This window comes from Xenopus laevis, chromosome 3L (assembly GCF_017654675.1).
Source record: "Xenopus laevis strain J_2021 chromosome 3L, Xenopus_laevis_v10.1, whole genome shotgun sequence".
NCBI classification, from domain to species: domain Eukaryota; kingdom Metazoa; phylum Chordata; class Amphibia; order Anura; family Pipidae; genus Xenopus; species Xenopus laevis.
The window spans coordinates 38,263,281-38,291,049 of record NC_054375.1 but is presented as its reverse complement, the minus strand read 5'-3'; the positions used below and the strand labels follow the sequence as shown (position 1 = coordinate 38,291,049).

General features: G+C 40.6%; 2 protein-coding genes across 7 annotated transcripts in view; both read right to left on the bottom strand.

The window, feature by feature from the left end:
- rufy1.L (RUN and FYVE domain containing 1 L homeolog) overlaps nt 1-6,364 on the bottom strand; it is a 57,725-nt gene extending 51,361 nt beyond the window's left edge. Inside the window, 2 exon segments of one of the 4 annotated variants that reach the window (NM_001127758.1) lie at nt 6,006-6,061; nt 6,240-6,364. Coding sequence is in view for 1 of the 4 variants with exons in the window: in XM_018250554.2 (XP_018106043.1) it covers nt 6,240-6,252 (13 nt within the window). In the remaining 3 variants the exon portion in view is untranslated. 4 annotated transcript variants of the gene reach the window in all.
- Nucleotides 6,365-10,752: 4,388 nt separating this feature from the next.
- Nucleotides 10,753-25,192, bottom strand: hnrnph1.L (heterogeneous nuclear ribonucleoprotein H1 L homeolog). Of its 3 annotated transcripts, none has more exons than XM_018251032.2 (13): nt 25,037-25,192; nt 24,411-24,535; nt 24,150-24,305; nt 22,044-22,187; nt 18,785-18,923; nt 18,023-18,195; nt 16,022-16,093; nt 15,275-15,381; nt 15,061-15,196; nt 14,123-14,206; nt 13,730-13,774; nt 12,626-12,724; nt 10,753-11,407 (listed from the first exon to the last, which is right to left on the bottom strand). In XM_018251032.2, exons 2-13 carry the CDS (start codon nt 24,502-24,504, stop codon nt 11,289-11,291), a joined length of 1,368 nt encoding a protein of 455 aa, XP_018106521.1. In that variant the 5' UTR covers nt 24,505-24,535; nt 25,037-25,192; the 3' UTR covers nt 10,753-11,288.
- Nucleotides 25,193-27,769: the final 2,577 nt, after the last annotated feature.

Below are 27,769 nucleotides of genomic sequence, written 5' to 3'. Positions count from 1 at the left end.
GCAATGATAATTAGAGATTCATTTAGATTTATATTTTAGGACAGCTTGGTTTTCATTCTTGTTCAGCTTCTAGGACAGCTGTAACCTTGCTTTTTACTAATGTTTTTAGGGATTGTTGGAAATCATAATCTGAGCCAGATGCAGAAGCAGCGAAAAGACCCATAGCTGCGAAAAGATCCGAAGCCGCAAAAAGACCCGAAGCCATGAAAGCAGTCGAAGCTGAAGTCCCGAAAAAGACTCAAATCCATGAAAGGAGCCGAAGGAAACTCCTGGCCACCGATGTATTATTTTAATACTCTATGGGTCCCCGACCACCAATGGTTTTTTTTTTAAATATTCTATGGAGCCCCTGACCACCAATGTTTCTATTGAATTTTGTAAGGGATGCCATGGCCACCAATATTTTTTAAAAAACTTTTATGGGGGGTCTTGGTGCTAATGTTTTTGTTTCTGGGGGTGGGTGGAGAGCAGGGGGCCCAGAAAATCTTGTTGTATGGGGCGGCCATGATCCCGCACATGCAGCACAAAGATCTGAACGATTGGGGACCTTCTGAGTATGTGGATTGTTACTGTTTTAGGCCTGGCACTCTAAATCCAGAACTTGTATTTCCAGAATTGTTATTTTCAGGATTGGGTACTCTTTTAGCTCCACCTCAGCTAGTAAGTCTCTCTGATTCAGTAGCTGTGAAACAATGGAAGGACTTGCTCCAGCTAATAGCATAGGGCAAGAGGCTTGATTCACATTTAAAAAAACTACTCACGAACATGCACAGTATGTTTTTGGTTAAAATTTTAGCATGCATAATTGGCCAATTTAACACACAGAAGCAAACAGTTTGCAATAAAAGTCCATAAGGCTTCTAATTAGCTAAGACGAAATAGACGAAAATGAAAATGACATTATTCAAAAAGGTTTTCAATGCTGCTGAATATAAATGTCACATACGATGTATACAGTCTTTTTATGAGAGATAAAACTGCATGGACTATATAAGCCTTTGCTAAAATGTAACTCTACGCAGATTTCACTCACTCTTCTTATTTTAAATATTTGAAATTAGTTTTCCATATTTTATGGACACCATTGTTTGAAGTTGCTTGGATCCTGTTCTAAAGTCTTCTCTTTTAGGGTTGTTTTGCAAAAGGTATAAAGAAATGAGCTCTCTCACCTTACAAAGCTTTATGCTCTATGAATCTGATCTGTTGTTTTAAATATCAGTGCCTATACTGATGTGTGGATGGAAAGTTCCTAAAAATACATCATAGTGTTTGTTATTAGCTTTAGTATTAAAAACTCTTATCTAAGAAGTTTTAACTCACTTGCAGCAGACTTTGTGAGCAGCCTTCTGAGTCTGTCTAGATGTCCCTTCCCCTCTTGTGTACACAGAATGTAGTGTATGGGCTATAACAGGAATTAACATATTGATTGCCTCCTCCCTCACTGGGTATTGAAAGCACGTGGCATGTAGTGATCACATGGTCCAAAGACTTCCTGTTGCAATTTTGTTTTTAGTGTTTTCCAGTCCACAGCTCCAAACCATTGTTTAACTACACATGCCAGAACTTTATCTGCAGCAGATCTGTTTCTGCCACAGTTGGGAGAAAGGACAGACAATTCGTCAAAACGTGTCAGAAAAGTAGTAAGGCACAGGGCCTTTTTTTTCTAAAAAATATTTTTTGGGGCCCCAATTTTTTTTTAACTTGTAAGGGGGCCCTGACCATCAATAGCTTTTAATAAATTGTGTGTGTAGGGGGGTTACTTTTTCAGCGCTGATGTGAGGACAGTGAGGTTGTGGAATGCACTGCCTGGTGATGTTGTGATGTCTGATTCAGTTAATGCCTTTAAGAATTGCTTGGATGATTTTTTGGACAGACATAATATCAAAGGCTATTGTGATACTAAACTCTATAGTTAGTATAGGTATGGGTATAAAGAATTTAATTAAAAGTAGGGAGGGGTATTGGTATGGATGCTGGGTTTTCATTTGGAGGGGTTGGACTTTGTCCTATGATGTCTGTGTGGTCTTTTAACTGTGATGTGAATGGGATCTTGGGTGGGGCTTGGGCGCTAGGGTGGGCCCCAAGGGTCCCCAAAAATGTTGTTTTACGGGGCCCTGTGATTTCTAATGGTGGCCCTGGTAAGGCATATGGAGCGCATTTTGGGGCTGAAATCTGCTCCGTGTGCATGTCTGCCGATTTTCCACCTGTGTTTATCTGAAGATTAAAAAAATGCCACTTCTGACTTTAGCCTAAGGAGACAGAAGGCAGTGAGAGAGAGGACATCAAAACAGCAGGGTAAAGCAAAAAGCATTGGTGGAAGAAAGAGATATAAGGGTAAAAAAGAATATGATCACATCATAATGTGGTGGGCAGAATAAACCCATAGCTTGATGGGACCCTATCATTAGTAAAAGGGGGAGGGCCTTGGTTGGGTCAGTACAGGGCGGATCAGAGATAAATCCTCCCCTGAACAAGGGGTAAGAAAATTGGAGAGGGCAAGGAAACGCCATTGAGAAGGAGAAAAATAAGGAAGTAGAGAAGAGAGAATAAAATAGCGTAAGAAAGAAGACAACAGAAGGGAAAGTTCACAACAAAGAAGAATGATGTAGGAAATAAAAGCAAGTGTGAGAGGAAAAAGCAAAAAAGAGACAATGAGTGCATATAACACATGGGAAAGAAAAAGAAAAAAAAATAAAGACCAGAAGAGAAGAGAGAAGAAAAGAAAAGAGAACAGAAGATAAGGAGGTGATTAGAGCGGTACATTTTACTGAGATATGAAGAGGTGTATCTTATAGCAATATGACTGGGGTGTACAATAAATCACTCCTAGAGTGAAATGATGGGTTGTAACCCAGAGATGTATGGATCCAGCGACTTGAGAAAAGGTGAAGCAGACCCCAAGGCCACAAGTACACCCGGGGGAGAGGTCCCAAAAAGGATCTGCTATTTCTCAGCTCCGCACAACAACCCCCCCCCCACCTTTTTTTGGACACAAGCTCTTCATTTAGGCTTATGCAGAAAGGGTACATGCACTATTTGAGCTTCCAAAATTACATTTATATTTTTTTTAATTTATTTTGTATTAGAAAAAAATGTTAGTGGTCCAACATTTCAGTCATGACCATTTCTGTCACCTTAATCATAGACAGCAAACACCCAGTGAAAAAAAGGCACCAGAACAGATGAGCAGTCATAGCCAGCCTATGTAAACAACATAAAGCAAGCACTGTGAAACAAAAACAAAGGACAAAACCCTTTTTATCAAAGAGACACAAATAAAGGATAAATGACAGCTGATGCTTTAAAGAAGAACTAAACCCTAAAAATGAATGTGGCTAAAAATGCCATATTTTATATACAGAACTTATTGCACCAGCCTAAAGTTTCAGTTTCTCAATAGCAGCAATGATCCAGGACTTCAAACTTGTTACAGGAGGTCACCATCTTGGAAAGTGTCTGTGACAGTCACATGCTCAGTGGGCTCTGAGCAGCTGTTGAGAAGCTAAGCTTAGGGGTCATCGTTAATTATCAAGTAGAGAATGAGGTTTGTCTGTAATATAAGCTGATGCTAAATTCTGATGCAGCTGCACTGGTTTCTGTGCTGTCATGTAGTGATTATCTGTACAGGTATAGGATCCCTTATCCGGAAACCCAATATCCAGAAAGCTCCGAATTACGGAATGGCTGTCTCCCATAGACTCCATTTTATCCAAATTTTTAAAAATGATTTCCTTTTCCTCTGTAATATTAAAACAGTAGCTTGTACTTGATCCCAACTAAGATATAATTAATCCTTATTGGAAGCAAAACCAGCCTATTGGGTTTATTTAATGTTTAAATACATTTCTAGTAGATTTAAAGCATGAATACCCAAATTACGGAAAGATCCGTTATCCGGAAAACCCCAGGTCCCGAGCATTCTGGATAACAGGTCCCATACCTGTATTAATTACTAAACAGCCTTATATTGTGACATTTCTATTCTATGTGTACTGTATATTGTGAGTGGGTGCCTAAGCTCAGTAAGTGACAGCAGCACAGAGCTTGTGCAGTGAATCAGCAGAAAAGAAGATGGGGAGCTACTGGGGCATCTTTTTTCACAAACATACCTGATTCCTTATATTGAAAGCAAAACATGATAAGTCTGTGCTTGCAAGAACCATTTCCCCCACCCCCTTAGGCTCACTGTGATCCAACCCCTCTCTTGCCTTATTCAAGCAATGGATTCTGTGACAAAGTCCCTCTGCTTTTCAGAGACTCTGTGCACAACCCACTATGGAGAACAATGGGACTTCAAGTCCCAGAATCAATCACTTCACAATGAAACAAAGTGAAGGAGGGGTCAACTGCATACCTCCCAAATGTCCTGTTTTTAGAGGGACAGTCCCTCTTTTGACAGCTCAACCAACAGTCCCTCGTTTGTACTGGGAAGTCCTGTTTTTCTCTGCTGCTGACAAAGTTTCTAACTTAATTGGCTTTTGGCAGAGAGCCCAGAACAGCCACAGCAGAAGATGATACTTTTGTAACAATTTCTAGATAAGCAAATAAGTAATTGTAACAATATCAGATAGGTCCCTTGGGAGAACTTAGACTCACAGCTTAAAGGGCAATTCACCTTCATTAGCAAAACTGTAATACGCGTGCCAAAATTTGGACCTCTTTTTATTAGGGATGCACCGAATCCACTATTTTGGATTCGGCCGAACCCCCGAACCCTTTGCTAAACATTCGGCCGAATACCGAACCGAATCCAACCCCTAATTTGCATATGCAAATTAGGGGTGGGAAGAGGAAACCATTTTTTACTTCCTTGTTTTCTGACAAAAAGTCACGCGATTTCCCTCCCCGTCCCTAATATGCAAATTAGGATTTGGTTCGGCACAAGGATTTGGCCGAATCTGAACCCTGCTGAAAAAGGCTGGATTCGGTGCATCCCTACTTTTTATTTCCAAAATGTTGGGAGGTAATGACGCTGTGAGCCTAAGGGTAAGGTAGGCGGAACGTCAATTGGTCTGTATGCCTACTTTTTAATACTTGATGTTAAATAAAGACAGATTTTTTTAACTTTTCTAAGAATGCCTTGGAATATATTTTTTGAATCTGATATATATCAAAGGAGCTGGGGGCTATATTCCAGCGCTTTGGCCCTTTGGACAGGCCTTACAGACTGCAGCAGTTGGTCAGTATTTTTGTTAGCCAAAGGGTAAAGGTGGCCATAGACTCCAAGATCCGCTCGTTTGGCGACATCGCCAAACGAGCGGATCTTTCCCCGATATGCCACTAAACTGCGTGGCTATATCGGGGGTAATTCGAACGTTCGGCCGTATGGCCGAACGATCGAATTACGATGCGCCAAGCGGCTCCGACGGGTCGGTCGGTTAAAAATCCAACCTTCCCGATCGATATCGTGGCCAGATATCGATCGGGAAGACCCGTCGGAAGCCCCCATACACGGGCAGATAAGCTGTCAAATCGGTCCAAACGACAGATATCGGCAGCTTTATCTGACCGTGTATGGCCACCTTTAGGCCACACTGGGCATTTTGGGGAGATTTGGTCGCCTGCCGACTAATCGCCTCGTCTTTGCGGCGACAAATCTCCCCAAATGCCTTCCCTCACTCTGCGCCGGCTAAAATGAAAAAAACGCCGGCGCTAATTACACGCGGCGGTTCGTTTTCCGGAGTCGTCCGAAGTTGCCTCACAAGGAAACTTCGGGCGACTTCGGAAAACGAATCGCCGTATATATATAAGCTCATGTAAAAAAAAATCTAAAAATCTTTATGCAGATATAAATGTAGAGAAATACATCAATTTCCACAAGAAAGACAAGTCATGTCATATGAAGCTGGGAACAGTGCTAGTCTGCAAATAAGCAGAGGAGAGTGTGCCAATGAGTGGCTCCCCAGCACTCCTGATCTGCCTGTGGCACTTCCCAGTCTCCATAAGAAAAGCAAGGTGAGCACATGAGTTTACATTTCAGTCGCGTCACAGATTCAGATCCATACCTGAGATTGTTTACGTCCAGCTATGGATCCTTTTATCTTACGTAACAGTCGTCAGTCTAAATGGTGGATAAAAACAGAATAGTCGGCAAAAAATGAAGACACTGCGATTATCAACATTCAATCAATACCCTCAGGTGCGCCGCTACTAATTTCCCGCTGGAAAAGCGTTGGCATGCTAATATTCCCTACGCCTGAGTGACTATTCAGTAGTTTGGGTAAAGCTGTGTACTTAACTGTAAGCAGCCATTACAGGAACAGAGACTGAGGTAGAACAGCTTCTGCGCCCTCCCTCCTTCCGTACAGCAGTCTGCCTACGGGTCACGGCGAGGGACAATTCCCGCACTGCAGCGGCGCAGCTCAGTCTAGTCAGTGAAAGTTCACAGATACACAAAGCAAAGTTATAATAAGGAGTTACGCTTCAATAAATCATATACATCCTTTTTAAAGTGTTTAACTCTGCATTTCCTTCCACTGTCGGATACGAGTAATCATTCCTCTGTTCTAGAATAAAAACAGTACGCAAGATCCTCTTTTGCTCTGTGGTCATAAACAATCCTTCATGTTGCTCACAGACAGGCGGCTTTCACCTCTGCCCCCTGGGTACACATCTACTTCAAGCTATGTATGGAAGGGCAACTTTCTCTTGCTTTCCCTGTGTTGAATGTGTGAGGTACACAGCAAATATAAAACTTCTTAGTAGTAGTACAGTAAGGCAGTAAGCAATTCTGACTCCTGAGAACTACAATTCCCAACACCCCCCTTGGGTGTAATACTAGTATAGTTCACTGATGTGTGGGTCATGAAAAACTCAACTGGCCTGCATCTAGGGTTGCCACCTTTTTTGGAAAAAAATACCGGCCTTCCTATATATTTAACTTTTTTCCCTATTAATAACATTGGGATCAACAATCATTTTTACCAGTAAAATACCGGCCAGGTGGCAACCCTACCTGCACCCGACCCCAAAGGCCCCTATACACGATAAAAGCTGCCAACAGACCGAGTTGGCAACTTATTTGCCCGTGTGGGGCCATCCGACAGGCTTCTCCAATCGATATCTGGCCGACAGTTATCAGGCAAGTTTAAAAAATCCCTTCGGAATACGGCCGCATTTGTGCGTCTATGCAGTCCCGCCAGGCCCGGATTTGCTGCAAGGCCGCATAGGCCCGGGCCTAGGGCGGCAAAAAATAGGGGCGGCATGGGGACGTGTGCGTCCCCATTCAATTACACCAGCTGCGCCGGCGTTTTTTCGCCGGCACGCTGGGAAGGGGATGTGTAGGCGGGCGCTAGGACCGCGCGGCCGCCTGGTCGGACCGCGCGGCCTAGGGGCGGCCCATAAAGAAATCTGGCGCTGAGTCCCGCGATCCGACCACCCCCATCCGGTCCATTATGATCCGATCGCTGGGCCCTAGGGCCAGTGTCGGACTGGGATGCCAGGGGCCCACCGGAAAAATTTAAGACAGTGGGCCCACTTTCCAAACTATTATTCCTCCTCTCTCAACCTCTTTATTCTGATAGTCTTTTATATCTACTTACTATATTTTCCATTATTAAGCATTTTCCTCATAAAGGAATAGGAAAGGACCATGAAATATGCTAAATGGTTAGAAACAAGAGGCCCACCGGGAGTTTTCCTGGTATCCCGGTGGGCCAGTCCGACATAGCCTAGGGCCGATCGGATGAACCCAATATCACCCACTTCAATGTGGGCATATCGGGGAGAGATACGCTCGTTTGGCGACATCGCCAAACAAGCGAATCTCTACATCTATGGCCACCTTTCCCCGCAAGACCTTCAAGCCATCAAATTGCAATTTCCGGGGAGGGGTTTATTTTACCTAGGGAAATTATACATCCTTTTTTTAGTATAACCTGGTCTTTCACCAACAATGAAGAGCGACGTTTGAGTCAGAATTTAGGCAGATTTCTGTTTGTCAATATGGAGAAAGTATTTTAAACCAGTTTACCACCACTTTTACTCCAAAAATAGGTTATCTCCACTTTTGTGAATTTCCACCATTATGTCGCCATCACAGGCAGAGGCTATTCTTGTGTTAAAGCCACCTGAGGTGGTGCTTGCCATGATGCTTTCCCCTTGCCACGCACATTTACCTAAACATAGCCAGCGGGGCCGCATTTCTAGCGCGGAGGGTGCAATTGTGCTCTCTGCGCTACAAAAGTCTGATTTCCGATGTTGAGCTGTCAAAAACGGGACAGTTGTGAGGTATGGAAACGCCCCTGACCATAGGACCCACGCCCAACTCATACCCACATCATCTCTTTCTGTATTTAACTTCTGTGCACACCTCTGGTTCCAAGACACAGAATGTTTAGGAGCAGTGGAGGTGTGTACTTCCCAAGTCTGACCCTAACCTGCAACGGTTGGTTAACTTTCATGTTGAACCCGGTCAACCGAGGATTTCAGGGCAACCCGCATACAACTAGTACAACCGGATGGCTGCAGTTCAGGTATTTGCCTCAAAAGTGAAAAACAGTAGTACTTGATATACAGTATGTAATGCAATATTATTTAATTATAAAGTAATTAAATACATTGTACAAAAACAGTTTAGTGTAGAGATAATTTACTTACTGCACCACAGCGTGTAATTTTTATATCAATGATAAAGTTATTTACTCATGATGCAGGATGCTTCGTTTTCCATCATTTCAGCATTATTGCAGTCGCGCCTGACGCAATTGCCTTTGTACTTTGATACAAAGAAGTAATTGTGTTGAACATTCTCAAGACTTGTTGGCATCACTTCCAGTGTTCGGCAGGAGTGTGGTGTCCAATTCTCTTGGCACAAGTACGTGTTGGTATCTACAGGGTTCCCTAAGCGGCCTGCTTTCAAATTGCGGCAGGCAGCAGCGCTGAACATAATGCCAATACCTTTAATGAATGAGATTTTTCTCACAACTGACTGCGGCCAAGCACAACTCCATTGTAGTAAATGGCACTTTATAAGAATGACAAAGCAAGTGATTGGGCAAATAAACAACATTGACTTGATGTTTGCTTCCGTAGTAATTTGCCTGGGGGTGATATAGAAAATAAAGTGCTCTGTATTGTAAAATATAAGCATATTTTAAGTCATCGGGTTCCATGAAAAAATATATATATACATATATATATATATATATATATAAATAAATAAATAAATAAAATGTGTACTTTTGAGTATTCTCTGGAATCCAAGGATTCCTAGGCACACAACTTCAATGAAAGAGATTAGCTTTCCATGATTAATGGGGTGCGATCTTGAATGTGCTCCTCTGTTGAGGCTCCCCTGCCATTTGTTTCAGTTCCAAAATGTAAAGTGTAGTCTAAAGATTCTGCCCTCAAATAAAACAGGACATAAACAGCAGTTTCTTTTAACACGAAAAACATGATTTAGTTATCATAGGGGGCAAAGGACAGTCTCAAGCCCGCTAACCTGGAATGTAAAAAGAATTGTTCACATGATGTCCAAATTTGTTTTAGTTGGATTTAGATGCAATCGTATTAAATGTAGTGCCTTTTGCATGCAAAAGGAACTGTATGGATAGATAATAGGAAGTTAACTTGGATTTGCTCATCTCTACCAAAATTAGTTAAAAAAGGGAGAGGGGGATCTGGAAAGTACATGTTGGTTGTGTCCAGGTTGGTGCATCTGTAGCTACTTTCTATCAAATTTCAGCTGCTTGAGTGATGCACTGCAACAAATTTTTTTGGGAGTAGCACATCATACCTTCCAACCTTTGTCGTACATTTACTTGTACGGGATCAGTTATCATGAAGAAACTAGTTATCCAAGAAGCTCAGATTTATAGAAAAGCCATTTCCCATACACTCCATTTTAGCCAAATCCCATTAAAAAAAAAAAAAAAAAAAAAAATTCTGCTTAGTTTAAATCATGTTTTAGTAGACTTAAGGTATGAAGATCCAAATTAAGGAAAGATCAGTCATCCAGAAAACTCCAGGTGCTGAGTGAGCATTCTGGATAACTGTTCCATTGCCTGTACTTAAGGTAGCCATGCAGATATACAAGTTAGTAAAGAGGTACAAAATCAAACCGTATACAAATGCAAGTATTAACGTTCCTTAGGCCATTTCCCATGGACTCCATTTTAAGCAAAGAATTGCTCATTTTTAAAAATGATTACTTTTTCTGTAATTATAAAACAAACACCTGATGGTGACTAAGCTACATGACAATACTGATGGCAAAACCATATCCGAGAAATTTACCTGGTTTGTTATCCCTTAAATTACACTCATTAGCAAGGATTTTCATAATCAGCCACACAAAAAAAAAAAAAAGTCCCTTATGGAACACTACTCATACCAATTAGTTTTAAAACTGGAGCATATTTTAATTTTTTTCCCCAGATATCCCTTTAATTTTCTCATATTCATTTAATATAAGGCAGGGGGAAGTGTCCTTTAAGACTAGCTTTAACCCAGCAAGCCTGAAATCCACTTAGCATTTTGTGGGCTGACTAGAAGAGGCATTATGGAAAAAAGTGCTGCACTCCACAAGCTGGTTCCCTATTGAGCGGTGCTCCAAATGGAAATGTATGGTTCCTCTGAAAGGAAGCGCTTTACCTGGTGGTCAATACCATTTGAGATACATTAAGAGCCTGATGATACCTGTAGATACCACAAGAACAAAAGGCTGTAAAATGCTTGAGAGAGCTGCATACATTCAGTGAGGAAGTATTGATGCAATACAATCCATTTGTAAGAAAACATTACACCTCAAAGTAAAAGGAACGCTGTGTTTTTACAGATTTATTTGATAAAGTACAACTGAGCAACAACTAAAAAGTAATACAAAAATCAGGCTTTATGTTTACTCAAAGAAAAAAAAAAAAAAAAAAACACACAAACATCTTAAAAAGTAGAACAGTAGAGTCCAAATAAAGCCCATATATTTTACAAAAGGGAAGCATGTTTTAACATGCATTAAGAACAATGTACACATCAGTAATACTTAACATAACTGGAAAAGCAAATCCAATAAGCGACTTGCTTATGTACTTTTACAAAACGGACTGAAATCCTGAAGTTTTAATGGCTACATACTCTTACTTCAGATCACCCTAACCAGATGTCTGAATGAAATATGGAGCTATTAAAACAATTGTCCCACAGTAAGCATAAATTATATATATTTACTGCAAAAACAGCTATGCTTTTAATTAGTTTTGCTTAAAACAAACCTCCCAAACGGAGTGGGAAAAAAAAGAAAAAAAAAAAAAAAAAAAGGGTAAAGCACAAATTAGGTGAAAAATGTTCAATTACATTCCCCAAGCGCCACTCATGCTCATGCTGCTGGACATTCCCGCCATTCCATTAACACCTAATGATCCTCGTGTTCCACTACTGTAGTAGCTGCTGCTCATTCCACTTGTATTTCCTTAGAAAGAAAGAACAAATTAGGCTCAGGTTTGAACAGAATAATCAACAGCAATGAGGGGGGAAGCTTAAAGGAAAACTATACCCCCAAACAATGTAGGTCTCTATAAAAAGATATTGCATTAAACAGCTCATATGTAAATAAAGCATTTTCATAATCATATACTTTTCTAGTAGTATGTGCCATTGGGTAATCATAAATAGAAAATTGCCATTTTACAAAATAAAGGCCGTCCCCTGGGATCATACATTCACTGTGGACACAAACATATCAATAACCCACACTTGTTAGATCACGAGTCAATTAACAGATTTCTATCTTTTGCTTCAACACTTCTTCGTGTTAGAGTTGCAGTCAAGGGGGATCTCTGAGGCAGCACACAGACCATCACAAAATGGTGGTTCAAGTATGATATGTAAATGTGCAATATATATACCGGTTTTGGTAAGATTCTTTAATATGCCACTTAATATGATGTAAACTGTTGCTTAAGTGTTCCTTTTGGGGGTATAGTTTTACTTGAACAAATTGAATAGTATACCTTTTCAAAATTCTCAGGCACTCTTAGCTTATAGGACAAGTAAACCTTTAAAATAAGCGAATGTAAAACGGATGAGTGCTATTCTAAGCAAGTTTGTCATTTACAGTCATTATTTTCTTTTTATTCCAAGATATTAAGGGATACATGTGCGGTTAATATGAATTTTGTACAACAGCGCCACTTGCTGGTCAGTTTGAACACCAAGTAGCCAAGGAAGTTGTCAGGAGGAAAATAGGCTGCTCTGATGTTCTGCTTGGGAAAACAATTAGAAACCTAATGAATGTAAATGGCAAGTGCTTAGAATAGCACTCAATTTTACACTTATTTTAAAGGTTTACTAATTCTTTATAGTTCCGAATGCAAACATTTATACATCTTGGGCAAAGGAAAGTGTTTTTGAGGCAACCTTAAATAATCAGTATCAAGCCTCCCTGACTAAGAATATTAATGCCCTGCAAAGGATCTCTTTAATTACCTTCAAGGCAGCATAGTGAGACAAGCACTTAATGATTGCCCTGTATAGGTTCAAATGTTGGGTGGGACATGCCAGAGAGGCTAAAGGTTGGAGAAAGTAGTCACCACAGACTAGGGACTTGGTGGACATATTCACAGATTTCCCCAGTATTGAGGGGAAGAAAAAAATAAAAAAAATAAAATAAAAAAGAAATCAAACTTACCATAACCACTTAAACTAGCTTGGCTTCCATATCCAGCACCATAGCTTCCACTTAAAGCCTGGGTCCCAGGGCTGCCATAATTTGTTTGAGCCCCTGCAGCTGCTAAATAAATTGAAAAAAAAAAATTAAATGTACATTAGAGCATTTTTTTTTTTCAACATTTGTTGAAATTAGAACATAATCAGTTTTGTTCTGTTTTTTCTCCAGAGATAAAGATTAATGTAATTACATCAACAATATTATAGAAACATTTGTAACTTTCATCTCCATTAATTTGTTGACTCCTGGGGGGTGCATAGTCTGGTCGTTCCCATTCTTGATGTAAGGTTCTAAGATATTGGGACAATGCCATGACAAGTGGATGTTCTTTTAAAGTGGACATGTCATACTGTGTTGTAGGTCTGAATGTGTAGACCGTGACATATCAGATTTGTTGTGGAACAAATTTGAAATTTGTTGTATTGTATTCTTTTAGGATTGTTGCTTCTAAGCAGTTCATATGCAAGTGTGACGATTTCCCAATTTCCTTAGTTGTGCAATACTTCTCTAGTTATAGGTGCACCTAGAATGGCGTGATCTTGGATCATTAATTTTTGGAGATCGATAATCTCCCAATGCCTCAGAACTTTCTAAAATGTTCAGCCAATATGTTACCAATTGGTTTTGGGTCATGTGTCCATCCGTTTTAATCTTTTGCAAGAATGTATTGTGGGTTTGCCATTAAGCCAATTTTCCCCAATTTGCTACCAGATCTATAAAATGTATTTGTTGTGCGACTCATTGCCTTGTGTATTCTCTGTTAATAAAGAGTCAAGGAGCTCTTATTTTATCTTCTTGTGTTTGTTTTATAAGAGTTTGATTGCGGTACTATCAGTTTTGGACTAGCTGAGGTAGGTGCTTAGTCAGACATCTATTTTTGCCGATTTTGGCAGAGATCAGTGTTGGTGGCAAGGTCTGTGAAACAAATATATAAGCTAGTCACTAATGTGTTATGTACACCTGAATGAAAAAGTCTTTGGTTATGGTGTCCAAGTCTATATGAAATCTTACAACTACATGATGCATACAATGTGTATAGGTTTTGCGAGTGTGTGGTCGATTTACCTGATTTGTCCATGAAATCGTCCCAAACCACATTAGCGTCTCCTCCTAGTATGAGAACATCAGTACTTAATGAAATACATGTACAATTTGAAGACAAAACATACATACAGAATGTTAATTAAAAGCCTCCCATCTCCTCCTTCAAAACACTAAAGGCAGTGCCACAGAGACCCAATTGTTGGGCCTGCACTCATTAGTATGCATGTGTTAAAAATCCATTTAGTGTCTCTGCACTAAGCCAAATCCAGTGCCTGAGAGTACACACACCAGCAGATTGGTCGATTCATGCTTTGCGTTTATAAGCTGGCTAAGAATACACCCCGTGTGCCACTACCCTATATAGATTTACTTATGGAGGTGAGGGGGGGGGAGAAGATACACAGCCATACATACCTAATCCTCCCATCATCTGGCTGCTATATGCACTACTTGATCCTCCAGCTGTAGAATTCAGGAACAGCTCCACATATCTGTGCTCTGGAGGAAGATTAAAAAAAACGGTAATTGCAAACAGAATATCCACAATTTACTCAATCTCCAGCCTTTACCAACAGTCTCAGTCCTTTATTGGAGTTCCATGATTTAGTGCTGGGTAAGCATGAAGCATGTTAGGCTTTTTTGTGGAGACTAACATTTTTAGTGTATAAAGGTGCATGAATATATTTAAAGTCTGAATTCTCTTTTAGTCACTAGATGGTCTCTATGCAAAATTTCTGGATCTACTTTAGTATAATATAATGCTCAGGTGCCAGATTTTTATTGTGTTTGTCTAACACACAGCAACCATAATGGGCCCTTAAGCTGCTAGACATTTGGCCCATTTCATGGCAATTCCCTATTTCTATGAAAACAGAGAGGCTAAATAGATGAAATAATATATTATAGTATGTAAAGAAAAGTGACTAAGAATAGGAGAGGAAGAATAATAGTACTAAGAGTGGGCCCCTTGTCTAAAATGAATTGGTGAGTCTGGTCAAAGGTTTTTAGACGGGCCCCGACACTAGTCCGACACTGCAATTACATATGGCAATTCAAATGGAAGGGCAGGAATTTTCGGTCTCTTTATGACAACGGGAGAGGAGATTTCCCACTGGTGATAAGGTCTGAGAATGTAACACTATACAGATTAAAACCATGCAAAAAGACTTCAGCCTTAAGAAACATCTGTTAAGAGCGATCAGTGATATTTTTCCATTACAACTTTTTAATTCCTTAACTAATGACAAGACAAAAAAAAAAAATAAGATTAAACAGATTACAGTGAAAACTTGGAAGCACAAATACTTTTGCCCCTAATGAGACAAGACACCATATACAGACAAGCAGCTTACGCATATTTGCTTTATCCTTTGACATTGCTGCTACAGCATCTTCATGTGTTGCAAATTCAACATCTGCCTCCCCAGTTACTCTACCATCTGCACCAATCTCAATGTGAACTCTCACTGGATTAAGTGGAGAGAAAAACTGAAAGGGGGGGAAAAAAAATTACTGTACTGAAACTGAAGTATTTGCAATTAGAATTACAAGCAGACTAAAACTCACTGTGTAAATGTCTGTTTCAGTTGCTCTGTAGGGGAGTCCTCTCATGTGTACACAATGGCCAGTTGTACTCTGAAAACTGGTTCCATCTCCATATCTGCTATCAGACACTAATGAAAGAAATAGTTACACAATTGAGCACACAAAAAAAAAAATTATACATACAATTAAAAAAAAAAAGCAGTTTTTTTAGATGGGAGACCATATAATTAATTTGTATAAAAGCACAATTCTACATACAGAGGCAAAGTGACAATTAAAATGGGACCTGCTGACAAGCATGTAGGATTATTGCCATCACGGTTCCATAGAATGAAACACCTATTTCCAGCATATTGTAATGACAACACGCGCACCACACTTGTTTTTTGCAGAGGTTTGTTTTTGTAAGTAATTGCTACTTGTTCCTAAACCCGACGGTTTTGCCAACCTGACTGTCCCATCTTAGTCTTGTCAGTTAAGGGTTTCTAATGCTTATGACTCCTGCTGCACAAATATAGCAGCCCCCTCCTAGAGGAACACGGGGGTATGAAAGGTAAGGTAAAAGCATCAAGCAAATACTTTTATGGCAAAATTATAAATAGCATTTTAAAACAAAGTTATTTTCTGGTGTCAGGATCTTTAAAATGAGTTGCATAGCTGTTAAAAAAGCAAGAAATGGCAAAACAAAATAAATATCAAGCCACGAGGAACCAAATAAAGTAAGTTTGCTGGAATAGCACAATTAGCGACTATATAACAGCTACTTACCACGCCCAAATCTCTGATCTGTACCAAAAGCGTATTCATTATATCCATTATAATCTTCATATCCACTGTAACCTAAGATACATGAACAGTCACATTAAGAGAACAAATCCAACAGAAGAAGAAAAAAAACAAACCTTACTGGGCAGTTCCCTCTTATTTAATAAATGTACATTTGACCCTAGTAGCTACAGTACTGTGCTTTTAGCATTATACATCAAGAGAAGGAAGCATTCCAATGAATTAAAAGTAGAGCGCTACTTAAAATAAACCTTGGTAGTGCTCCTTGGGTGATAAAGCATTAAAGGACAAAACCAACCAACTGTCTTTGTAGCAAGCTTTCAGAATATTTTAGTTCCTTTTTTAAGCTGAACAAAAAGCTTGCTGTGTTATCTTGTCAATTAAAGGCATCACCTGTTATTTTTGCCCTGTGACTGGCTAACATGATACAACAACTTTACCTGCAAACATTGTTAAAACACATATTTACACACACACACACACTTGTACAAGTAAACAACCCATACAATATGGTTAACAGTCAAAGTCAGTTTGGGGGGAACCCCATTACTCCTTCCTACAATTGAAAGTCTCTGAATCAACATTTTTAGAGTATTAATATTAGTTTCATTGTCGCCTGCAAAAAAATAAATAAATAAAAAAAGGGGGTGATCCAACTCTCGATACAAAAATATCTGCCAGTAGAACCGCTTAGAAGGGCAGTACACTGCCCCCACCATTCAACACGAGTAAAACGACGACTTGCGCTGCTTATTTCAATAGAAAAAGGTGTACTTTATTTTTAACTTTTCGAACCAAACAGGGAAACTAACTACTCCGTGGTTGGCTCCTACAAGGCACAGATTACCAGTCTACACAAACATTTAGAGGGGGTTCTGTGCTCTGGTAATCTTGCATCAATATCCCCAACTGCTCCTTTAGTGGCATTTGCACCTACCATATCTGTTATGGTGTCTGTGTTATTACTTGGAGGGTCCTGGTTGGGTTATATGGGAGGGAAGATCCTCGTTTGTGCACACACTCAGAGAAGGTGGTGTTAGTTATAGACCAAGGGCTCAATTAATCAGGTCCAGCCAGGGTGAGCATACTTTTAGGTACTTATCCTGGCATCCCTGTCTTTTATAAACAAATTTATAAAGAAGTAGGGCTTGGTTGACTAAAGATTTCCAAAGGTAGGTTTGGATCTTTCCAATTGGTAGACCAATCCCTTAAATGTAAAAAAAATAAAGTTGTCCCTGCTAGCACTAGGCAGTCTGCACCAAGAGGGAGCTTCCAGTGTGTGCGCCCATGTTGGCTCCCTCCTGGTGTAGGTGAACTAATGCTGGTGGGGACAGGAAGGGGCACATTTAAAGGACAACAAACCTACTAAAAATTAACATGTCTACAAATGCCATATTTTATATACTGAACTTAAACCAGCCTTCAGTTTCTCAATAGCAGCAATGATCTAGGATTTCAAACTTGTCACAGGGGGTCACCATCTTGGAAAGGGTCTGTGACTCTGATCAGTGGGCTCTGAGCAGCTGAGCTTGGGGTCATCGCAAATCATAAAGGAGAAAATTAGTTTTGTCTGTAATATAAGCCGATGCTACAGGGCTGATTATTAAATTCTGATGCTAATTGCACTGGTTTCTGTGCTGCCATGTAGTCATTATCTGTATTACTTATCAGCCTTATATTGTGACATTTATATTCTGTATATTGCGAATCAGTCCCTACGCTCACAGCAGTACAGAGCATGTGCAGTGAATCAGCAGAAAAGATGGGGAGCTACTGGGGCATCTTTGGAGACACCGATCTTTACTGCTAAAGGGCTGTGGTTGTCTTGGGCTGGTACAGAATCCAAAATTATGTACAACATTTGTAGCCTAATTCTTTAGCTAAGCTATAGTTGTCCTTTAACAATGTAAAGGACAACTTCACACCTTAATATTTATATATAAACATGATCAGTAAAGGTACAAATTACCCACAAACACATACCTCCTCCGTATGCTCCGCGTCTCATTCTGTCAAAACCTCTGCCTAAGTTATTATAGCCTCTGCCGGCTCCCGGCCTGTCATATGGGCCTGGACGCTGCATGCCAAAGAGTTTTCTGGGAGGATCATAGTGTGTACGAACCTCAGCTCGACTGCTCTTGAAGATTTCAATATACCTAAAACATTTCAATGTAGAGAGCTAAAGAAGATGTTTAGAAGTAGAGTGTAAAATAAGTTACAGGAGTGGCTATGGCAAAATGCAGAATATTTTAACAGTGACAGCAGACAAAGTCTGCAAAAGGTCTATTGATGATGCACATCTGTGGTAACACGACTGGTGTGTTTGGAACAGTCTAAGGACTGTATATAGAGTGCAAATGTACACCAAGTTACATCAGTTAAAAGTTTTACTGCACATTTTTTTTATTTGTAAAGTAAGTCACTGGTATGTAACAACCCATTGTGACAGTTACTATGCATTTTACCTAAACATATGACACCATATAATAAAGTAAATGAAAGTTTAGCAAGTATCACATTTTCTTATGGTAATACTAATCTAGGGTCTACATTTAGAAAATAAAAAAATAAATCAATCCCTTTTCACAATTCATTAATTGCCTAAATTAAAAAAACAAAAACACACCATAAGATAATTAACGTTAAATTGTGCAATAAAGGTCTGTTAAACAAAGTATTGTTACATAATGGATAAAGCAACTATACCATAAGAAAAGTGACAACCAACCAACCATCCATCCCCACCTGTGCCCTATTCTCTCCTTGTGTTTCTTTAGAGCCTTTTCAGCTATTTCCTGTGAAGCAAACTGCACGAAGGCCTCCCCCGTACTCCTCCCCTGGAAGTCCACCGGCAATGTTATCCCATTTGGCACGATTTCCAACCCTTCAACCCAAGGACAAATAACCCCAGTGGGGGGTTAAGATTAAAAATCACAAGCCCATACATTCTCATTTCTTTACATATAGTAGCACATACATTTGTTTTGATAAGGTCAGTACCGTATACCTAGAAGCGCTTCAGTTCAGTTACAAACAAGCAAAAAAAAAAAAAAAAAGGCAAAGAAATAAGCCCATGTTAACAGAAATTATAAGAAGATAATCATATTGGCTTTTGAGTTCAGGTGAAGTCACATGTAAAGATTTGCTTGGGTCCATCTCTTACACCTCCTCTTTCTGCTTTTCTCAGCTATCAATGTCTTGGAATTCATAGTTTCATACGAAACTCCTGTGAGCACCATTTTGCCTTCACTTGTATTAAGCAAAGAACTAAAAAGATGTGCTTGGCAGGAGTACTTCAATACACAGAGAACCTGCACTTTCAGAATAAAAATGCTGGTTACATTGAAGTTAAATAGATGGGAGTCATCCGGAGTGTAAACTACATTTTGTGTCCAGAGCATCTATAAACACATTCCTTTTGATTATATAGTGTATAAAATACCCCCTCTTGAAAAATGCAAGGATATAACAAGTTACATTGGCCTCCTGAGTATGGAACTACAAGGTGACTTCTAATATCCTCACATTTTGCTATAGGGGATACATTATAATAGATGTTTAAGTGAGTCATGTGACAAATTATATCGCTATGCTCAGATTATAACCGATGACATTACTAAGCGCCGTTTATATCATTTACAGGATATTCATGACTCATGTATTATGACAACAGACAGAACTGTGCTGGTATACAACTATCCCATCTACAGAAGAAAATAAAATTATTTAGGGGCATATAAAAATAAGCTTGATGGAAGCACTTCGTTTTCCATCTGAAAGAACCCATGCTATTATCCAGAAAGCTCAGAAATACTAAAAACAGTAACCCCTTTGGTATACCGTTTTAAATTATTCGCATTCAACTACTTTTCTTTCGCTCTGCAGTACAAAAAAAAATAAAATAAAATATGGTACTCTATAAAACCATGCTCTTCTCCCGTGGCATGGTACATTTACCCAACAACCCCTTCAAGAAAATCAGATTCCAAGCATTCTGGATAATAAGTTTCATAAAGGCAAAAAGCAACTCTAATCTGCTCTTGTCCAACTGCTTCGGTCCCTGACAAGCAATGAAAATGCTGCCATTTTGAAGCTTGACAAAAAAAATATAATAAAAATAATTATGTTTTTCAGACCCCCGCTATTCATCCTTTTAGCAGACATTTAGTTAGAGGACTATCCGTTAGTAGCAGCGAGCCAAGAAAATAACAACACTTAGCTGCAGTTGAATTAGTAAAAGCAGCTAGGAGTTGCTACACTATAGTAAAGATGCGCTTTTTAATCTGGCTGTAATATCTGGTCTCGGTCAGAATTTCTAGTGGTTATGGTGGAACAAATAATCCAGTACATGCATGTAAAAGGCACCAGATAAAATAAAACCGCTTATTTGTAGTAACAGATCTTGGGGTCTTAAATAGCTTCAATGATTTCTTAAAGCTTGCCTGACATTTAGGAACTAAATGTGACAGAAAATGAAACTAATAAAAAAAAACCTTGTGCATACAGCTCCAAGTGACCATATGTCAGGCCATTAACAGTTTGCGGATTGAAATTAAAGCATGCCCATGTGGCACAGAAATAAAATAAAGAAGTCACAAGTCTTTATGTCACATGTTAAACTGCACCTCAGAGATTCCAGCATAAACAATGTTTGTATACAGAGAAGGGGGGCAAAAAACAAAACAAAAAAAAAACAAAACAGCATTTGCTTTACAAAAATCCACCCTGAGCAAAAGCATATGGTTCACAGGTGTCCCTGTCCTTATCTGAATAGTCCCATCTTTGCTCATACAGCATTTCCTTTACTCCGCTGAAACCTTTTCAAATACCAGACTGTCAACCGTTGTTCCACACATTTTTAGATGGCCGCTGTAGAAAGGAACACTAAATCACTAAAGTGGCAAAACTTTTAGCAAGTTCATCAGTGCTAAACCTGTAAGAAAACGTCTGTATTGTCCCATATTTACAGAACACAAACTCCATCGAGTTACACAAGATGCTATGTTTGCTGCTACTTGTAAGCTTAGAGAAAGAGGTACAGTTTCCTGTGAATAATAGAGTAATGCTTGGCCTACAGAATGTTAACTATTCTAAAGTAGCCACAGAATCACTAGTAATCTGGGACAAGCCAGAAGCTGCCCATACTAAGATTTCCTTGCAGTCAGAGTATGATCTAAATAAAATTCAGCAGTGCCACATTCATCTTATTAAGCAAATGTAATTCACTAAACAAAAGAATCACAGACTCATCACAAAGGACCAGTAATCACCAAGTAAAAATTCAGTTAACCTGCATATTTTTTTTTTCCAGAAAGTTTTTAGCAAGTTGCTGTGCAGCCATGGGCATCAGACATTCTGTTCTAAATCTGCCTTTAGGGTTCATATTTAATTGGCATGAGACAGACAAGCGTGGCAGAACATAGTGGCTTTCCTCTTACACTGGGTATCAACAGAAATCCTATGCCATCCACAGGTCACTACAGAGCAAAACAAAACCCTACAGGACTTGATGGATAAATAGATACAAGCTTTAAATGTTACAAGGATTATTAAAAAAAAAAAAAAAAAAAAAAAAAAAAAACAATACTGTAGCTTTAAGGAACAGGGACCGATTTACAAATTTAGGCGATACATGCACCAGTCATTACCCATAGCTTCCAGGCCCTTAGTCTACAGGGCAGACCATGAAAACAAAGCTAAAATGGTTGCCAGAGGCAACCACATTTGCACAATTTACCACCTATCCTGTTAACAGAGGTCAGTCTCCTCAGTTGTTGAAGGGCGTCCAGTTCTCTACCGATTGCATAGTAAATGGATATAGTTGTAGTGAACATGGGTACAATAACCAAGACACACACTTGTAATCACTGCCAAAATCTACTCAAAATAATTTCAGTTTTAATAATCAGCGCATTTCCCCAGAATGTAACCCCTCAGAACAGCAAAAACACAAAGTTAATTTTCCTAGCAATTCAATTTTAAGATTAAACATGTTTCCGCATACCTGAAAAGAACTGTACGATCTCTTCCTTGCTACAACCAAAAGGCAGACCTCGGAGACGCACAAAACCATCATTTGCAGTATCTGGGCTATTAGGACCAGTGTGCTTTAGAACCCAGTCCATTTCAACATTATTTGACTTGAAAACTGTAATAAAAGGAAACGGTAGATTAGGTACTGAATTACTGGGCATGCTTGTTGTAACGGAGTTAGGGAATACCATGACAACGTTAGAAAAATCTATCATGGGCCAAAAAATAAATAAAATTGAGAATGAAGTGGGGGGGGCAATATTACTGTATAACAAAGAAAGGCAGTGGTCAGTTCATGCAACTAGAACATGCCTCATAATGGGAAGAATGAATTTGGGCCTGCCAATTAAGATGTGTTATTTTCTCTTATAAAATTTAAGTTTTGTATTAGAACAAAACCTTGACCACCTGTGATGTTTTTCGTCAAGCCCTTTGTTATATGTTTGTTATAAGCTAGAACTTGCATTTAACATTTTATACATGTAATCAAGCATCGGAACCAGGGGGCTGTGGGCTGCCCCCAGAATCCCCACCTTGGTTTTGTAGGACTAGCCACTGCTTTCAATTTAAAGGAACAGCAACACCAAAAAAAAATTAAAACAGGTTTAAAGCAATGAAAATATAATGTACTGCCACCCTACACTGGTAAGATTAGTGTCCTTGTCTGTTTAGTTTAAATAAACAAGCTGCTGAGTAGCCCATGTATGGGTAACTTTAGTTGGCTCCTGCCAAAAACATCCTTAGTGTGTTGTTAATATGTTTGAATAATGATTTCAAACCCCACCTGGTCAGGAAAGACTAACTTAACTTAACAATAATCTCTGGGAGAAAAAAAGTTGTGCCATAGGTTTGTCCTGAATAAAGAACAGCACTAGTCTTAACAATCCCCCTCCCCTTGTTGGATATATAAACACAACACATTTAGTCTGCAAAGATCTACATCTCCACGGGTTGGGTTAAGGGCAGGGACACACGCTCAGATTTGAGGAGATTTAGTCTCCTCATGATTAATCACTTCTTCAGACAACTTATCTCCCCGAACTGCCTTCTCGCCTGCTAGAATGCAAATCGTCAGCGGGATGGCACTCAAATCGCTTCCTTTTCCGAAGTCACCCGAAATTTCCTTGTGAGGCAACTTAGGAAAATGAAGCGCTCAATCAAGAGTGCCATCCTGCCGGCGATTTACATTCTAGCCAGCGGGAAGGCAGTTCAGGGAGTTTTAGTCGCCCAAGGAAGAAGCGATCTTGTCGCTGGAGGACTAATCTCGCCGAATCGGAGTGTGTGCCTCACATAGCGACAAAACTCTTCTTCGGGGCAATTAGTCGCCCCAAAGATTTATCAACGGGCGACTAAATCTCCCCGAATCGGAGCTTCTATCTATGCCCTTAAAGGAGAAGGAAACCTAGTCGGCGCAAAAACCCTCCCCCCCCTCCCGTTTGTTGCCCACCCTCCCTCCTGGCCTACCCGTCCCGCTGGGCAAATGCCCCTAACTTGTTACTTACCCTTCTGCGCAGGTCCAGTCCACGGAGTTCACCGACGACATATTCCACACGATCTTCTTCCTGCTTTGACCGGCGTTTTGGCGGATTCGCAGTAGGAGCATTTTGCTGGTACGGATCTATTGCGCATGCGCAGTAGATCCGTACCGACGAAATGCTCCTACTGCGCATGCGCTGGTCAAAGCAGGAAGAAGATGGCGTCGGTGAACTCCGTAGACTGGACCTGCACAGAAGGGTAAGTAACAAGTTAGGGGCATTTGCCCAGCGGGACGGGTAGGCCAGGGGGGAGGAGGGAGGGTGGGCAACACACGGGGGGGGGGGGGGGGGAAAGGTTTGCGCCGACTAGGTTTCCTTCTCCTTTAAGGAGCAATCAGGCTCATTTATCAACAGTGGCCAAATGTGCCTATGGGCAGTTACCCATAGCAACCAATCAGTGATTAGGTTTTTAAAGGCAGCTGCAAGTAGAACAATGAATGTACCAATTTGGTTGCCATGGGTTACTGCCCAGGGTTGATAAAGGAGTCCCAAGGTGTGCAGGCGTTGCTAGCAGGCAGACGTATTACAGTCACAATACATACCCTCTACATATCGGTGGCCCATTGTTGCTCTGTCTTTCTTCAGTCCCAGTTTCAGGTCTTCTTCGGTTTCAAACTCGACAAAAGCCTCTCCACTAGGCCTTCCTTCCCGTGTATAGATGAAGTGAATTCCCGACAAGCCATTCGCAATTTTGCATTCTGTGGAACACAAGACGAGCCGCTAAATATATCCGCAGAGTCGTAACGAGACTATAGATGATGCCCAACAAAAAAAAAAAAGAACACAACCCCGAAACCACTTACCGGAAAAGAAATTCTCGATCTCATCGTGAGAACAGGACCAGGGCAGGCCGCGCACCTTCACCACAAACCCATCGGAGCTTTCAGAGGAGGACATTTTGCCGCTACGTTTAGGGGGGAGGAGTTAACTGCAACAGACACGTGACCGTACTTATTAGCGCAGACACAAAATGGCGATCACGGAAATGAGCGGCCTACAAACACACACACAATGCCCACGTTGTAAAATAAAGTACGAGCACTTCCTGTAGCATTGTGCGAATATTCCAACAACCTAAACGCCCAACTTAAATAAATGAATCGATTAAAGTCCGTAATGCGCACGCAGGAAGGGGTAACGTTGCTCATTACATAGGGAATATTATGTATAAAGACATTTTTTACAGTCGCTTCCACTTTTTGCGCCTGCGCAGCTTATTAAATCGATTAGATCGATCGAAAGGGCTCCATTCAGTCTACTAATGATATCGTCCGCCGAGCAGTCTCTCGCTGATAACAAAGAGCAGTGTGGGGAGACAGGCCCGTCAGAAAGAAAGCCACTTAGAAAGAAAACTAGAACACCCGTCCCGAACTAAAACTCGGTTTAGCTACGGCTCTCCTTTGCTTAAATCGCATTGACGTGAACTTACCGATGTCGTTGCTCGGTACGATGAAGTTGTGCTGCGGTGTGGCGAAGGCAAACACAGCGCCTGCGTTCTTGTAATAAGGCTGTGAACGACGCATGCGCAGGAGGACTAGGAATAATCCCACCCCTCACCCTGATATGTCTCCTCTCACGTAATTTGCAGCGGTGTTTTTGTGGGTCAGGGTTGCCAGCCAGGTTGGTTGGTTGGTGGTTTCCAGCCAAATTGGGCTACTAATTTAAAGTCCAGGCGGGTTTTGAAAGTATAAACTAGCCATGGTACGGGTTTGGGCTACTTTTTGGGCTAGTTTGTACTTTGGAAACCAGCCAAAGTTTTTTCTTGCCCTGAATGCATACCTCCCAACATTTTGGAAGTAAAAAGAGGGATAAAAAAGTTGTCAACGCCCATTTTTTACCCCTAATGACCATGTTCATTTTACAAAAATTGGGGTCTCTGCCAAAAGCCAACTAAGTTAGAAACTTTGTTTCTTTTTCTGGCTGTTCAGTGAAGAGAAACACAGGCCTTTCCAGTATAAACGAAGGACTGCATGTTGAGCTGTCAAAAGAAGGGCTATCCCTCAAAAAATGGGACAGTTGGGAGATATGCCCTAATGTGCCAAGGCTGCCACCTTTTCTGTAAAAAAATACCGGCCTTCCTATATATTTATTTTTTTCCCCTATTAATAACATTGGGATCAGCCATCATTTTCACCGGCCAGGCTTGTAAAATACAGGCCAAGTGGCAACTCTAGTGCCAAGTAGAGATGTGCGGGTTGGCCCGATACCCCAGGACCTGCGGGTCAGTCGGGTTCAGGCCAGCTTCACACCCCCCTGTGCAGGTGGCGGGTGGGTCCAGGTCAAGCTCTTCCTCCTGCTTTCCCCGCCCACCACCTTCAACTGCCGTCGTAATAGGCACGTGCCTGCTTACCCCCGTCCCTTTCGTGACATCATCAGCGGGGAGAGTCAGCGCGGGTCTATAAAGGGAAACCGGAAGTCAGGCTGGGGCCGATGCTGGTGGAGGAAGGGCGGGTCAGGAAAACCCGATCCACACATAGGGTTGCCACCTGGCCGGTAAAAATGACAGTTGATCCCACTGTTATTAATAGGGAAAAAAAGATAAATATATAGGAAGACTGGTATTTTATTCCAGAAAAGGTGGCAACACTACCCACACATAACTAGTGCCAAGCCTGCATCTCCTGCGTAATAGGTGCGTGCCTGCTCACCCACGTCCCTTTCGTGACGTCATCAGCTGGGCGCGTCAGCGCGGGTCTATAAAGGGAACCCGGACGTCGGGTTGAGGCAGACGCTGGTGGAGGAAGGGTGGGTCAGGAAAACCCGATCCGCACATAGGGTTGCCACCTGGCCAGTAAAAATGGCAGTTGATCCCACTGTTATTAATAGGGAAAAAAGATAAATATTTAGGAAGGCTGGTATTTTATTCCAGAAAATGTGGCAACACTACCCGCACATAACTAGTGCCAAGCCTGCGTCTCTGGATGCATGTTGGGCAATGTAGTTTTTGTTTAACAATTTGCTGATTGCCAAGTTTAATGTAAGACTGCAATATCCAGCATGTAATGGGACTGACTTAGAAGATGGGAGTTACCAGATTTGTATTATGGCATTTTCCGGTGACTTTCCTCAATTTCAGACAAATTTGGGGCAAAAATCTGCTGGATACCTAAATGTCTAGAGATTGAATTGTTTTACCAATATTATTGAAAATGTATATGTATTCGGGCCTCATGGGCCCCTATACCCCTATATATTATTTGAGTTTTTTGAGTTATTTAGCTTTTTATTCAGCAGCTCTCCAGTTTGCAATTTCAGAAATCTGGCTGCTAGGGCCCAAGCGTAGGGTAGGGGTGTAGGGTTTTTTTAGTCAAGGGTTGAATTCTCCTTTAAAGGTGAAACACCCCCCATTAACAGTGATTCCACTCAAAAGCTTGTTCACCTTAAATTAATTTTTAGTAGGATGTAGAGAGTGATATTCTGAGACAATTTGCCATTGGTTTTATTTTTTATTATTTGAGTTATTTAGCTTTTTATTCAGCAGCTCTCCAGTTTGCAATTTCAGAAATCTGGCTGCTAGGGCCCAAACGTAGGGTAGGTATGTAGGGTTTTTATTAGTTAGGGTTGAATTCTCCTTTAAAGGTGAAACACCCCCCATTAACAGTGATTCCACTCAAAAGCTCAACGACTTTTTCAGTTCAGTGATTCTTGATACTATGGGGGTTTTAACAAAAAATCAGTCAATATTGTAAAAAAAAATACAAAAGTTTATTGAGACATGATAAATAGCGGCCTAGCGCGTTTCGTGCCTGTTGGGGCACTTACTCATAGGCTTATGGGTATAGCCCTGTACAATGCTTATACAAGGACATGACCAATCAAGGTAACATGTATTATAGCCCTGCGTATCTTGACAGCGCTATATAAATAAATGATGATGATAGCCAATCACCAAGTGAGAATCCGGAATACCAATTTACCAATTTGGAAGCCTAATCTACATACCGGCTTCTCAGGTTACCCATTACTTACACAAAACCAAGAACAAAAAATAAAGAAATGATAAATGTTCTTGGTTTTGCGTAAGTAAAGGGTAACCTAAGAAGCCAATATGTAAATTAGGCTTCCAAATTGGTATTCCGGATTCTCACTTGGTGATTGGCTGTAATGTATGTTACCTTGATTGGTCATGCCCCTATATAAGCATTGTACAGATCTATACCCA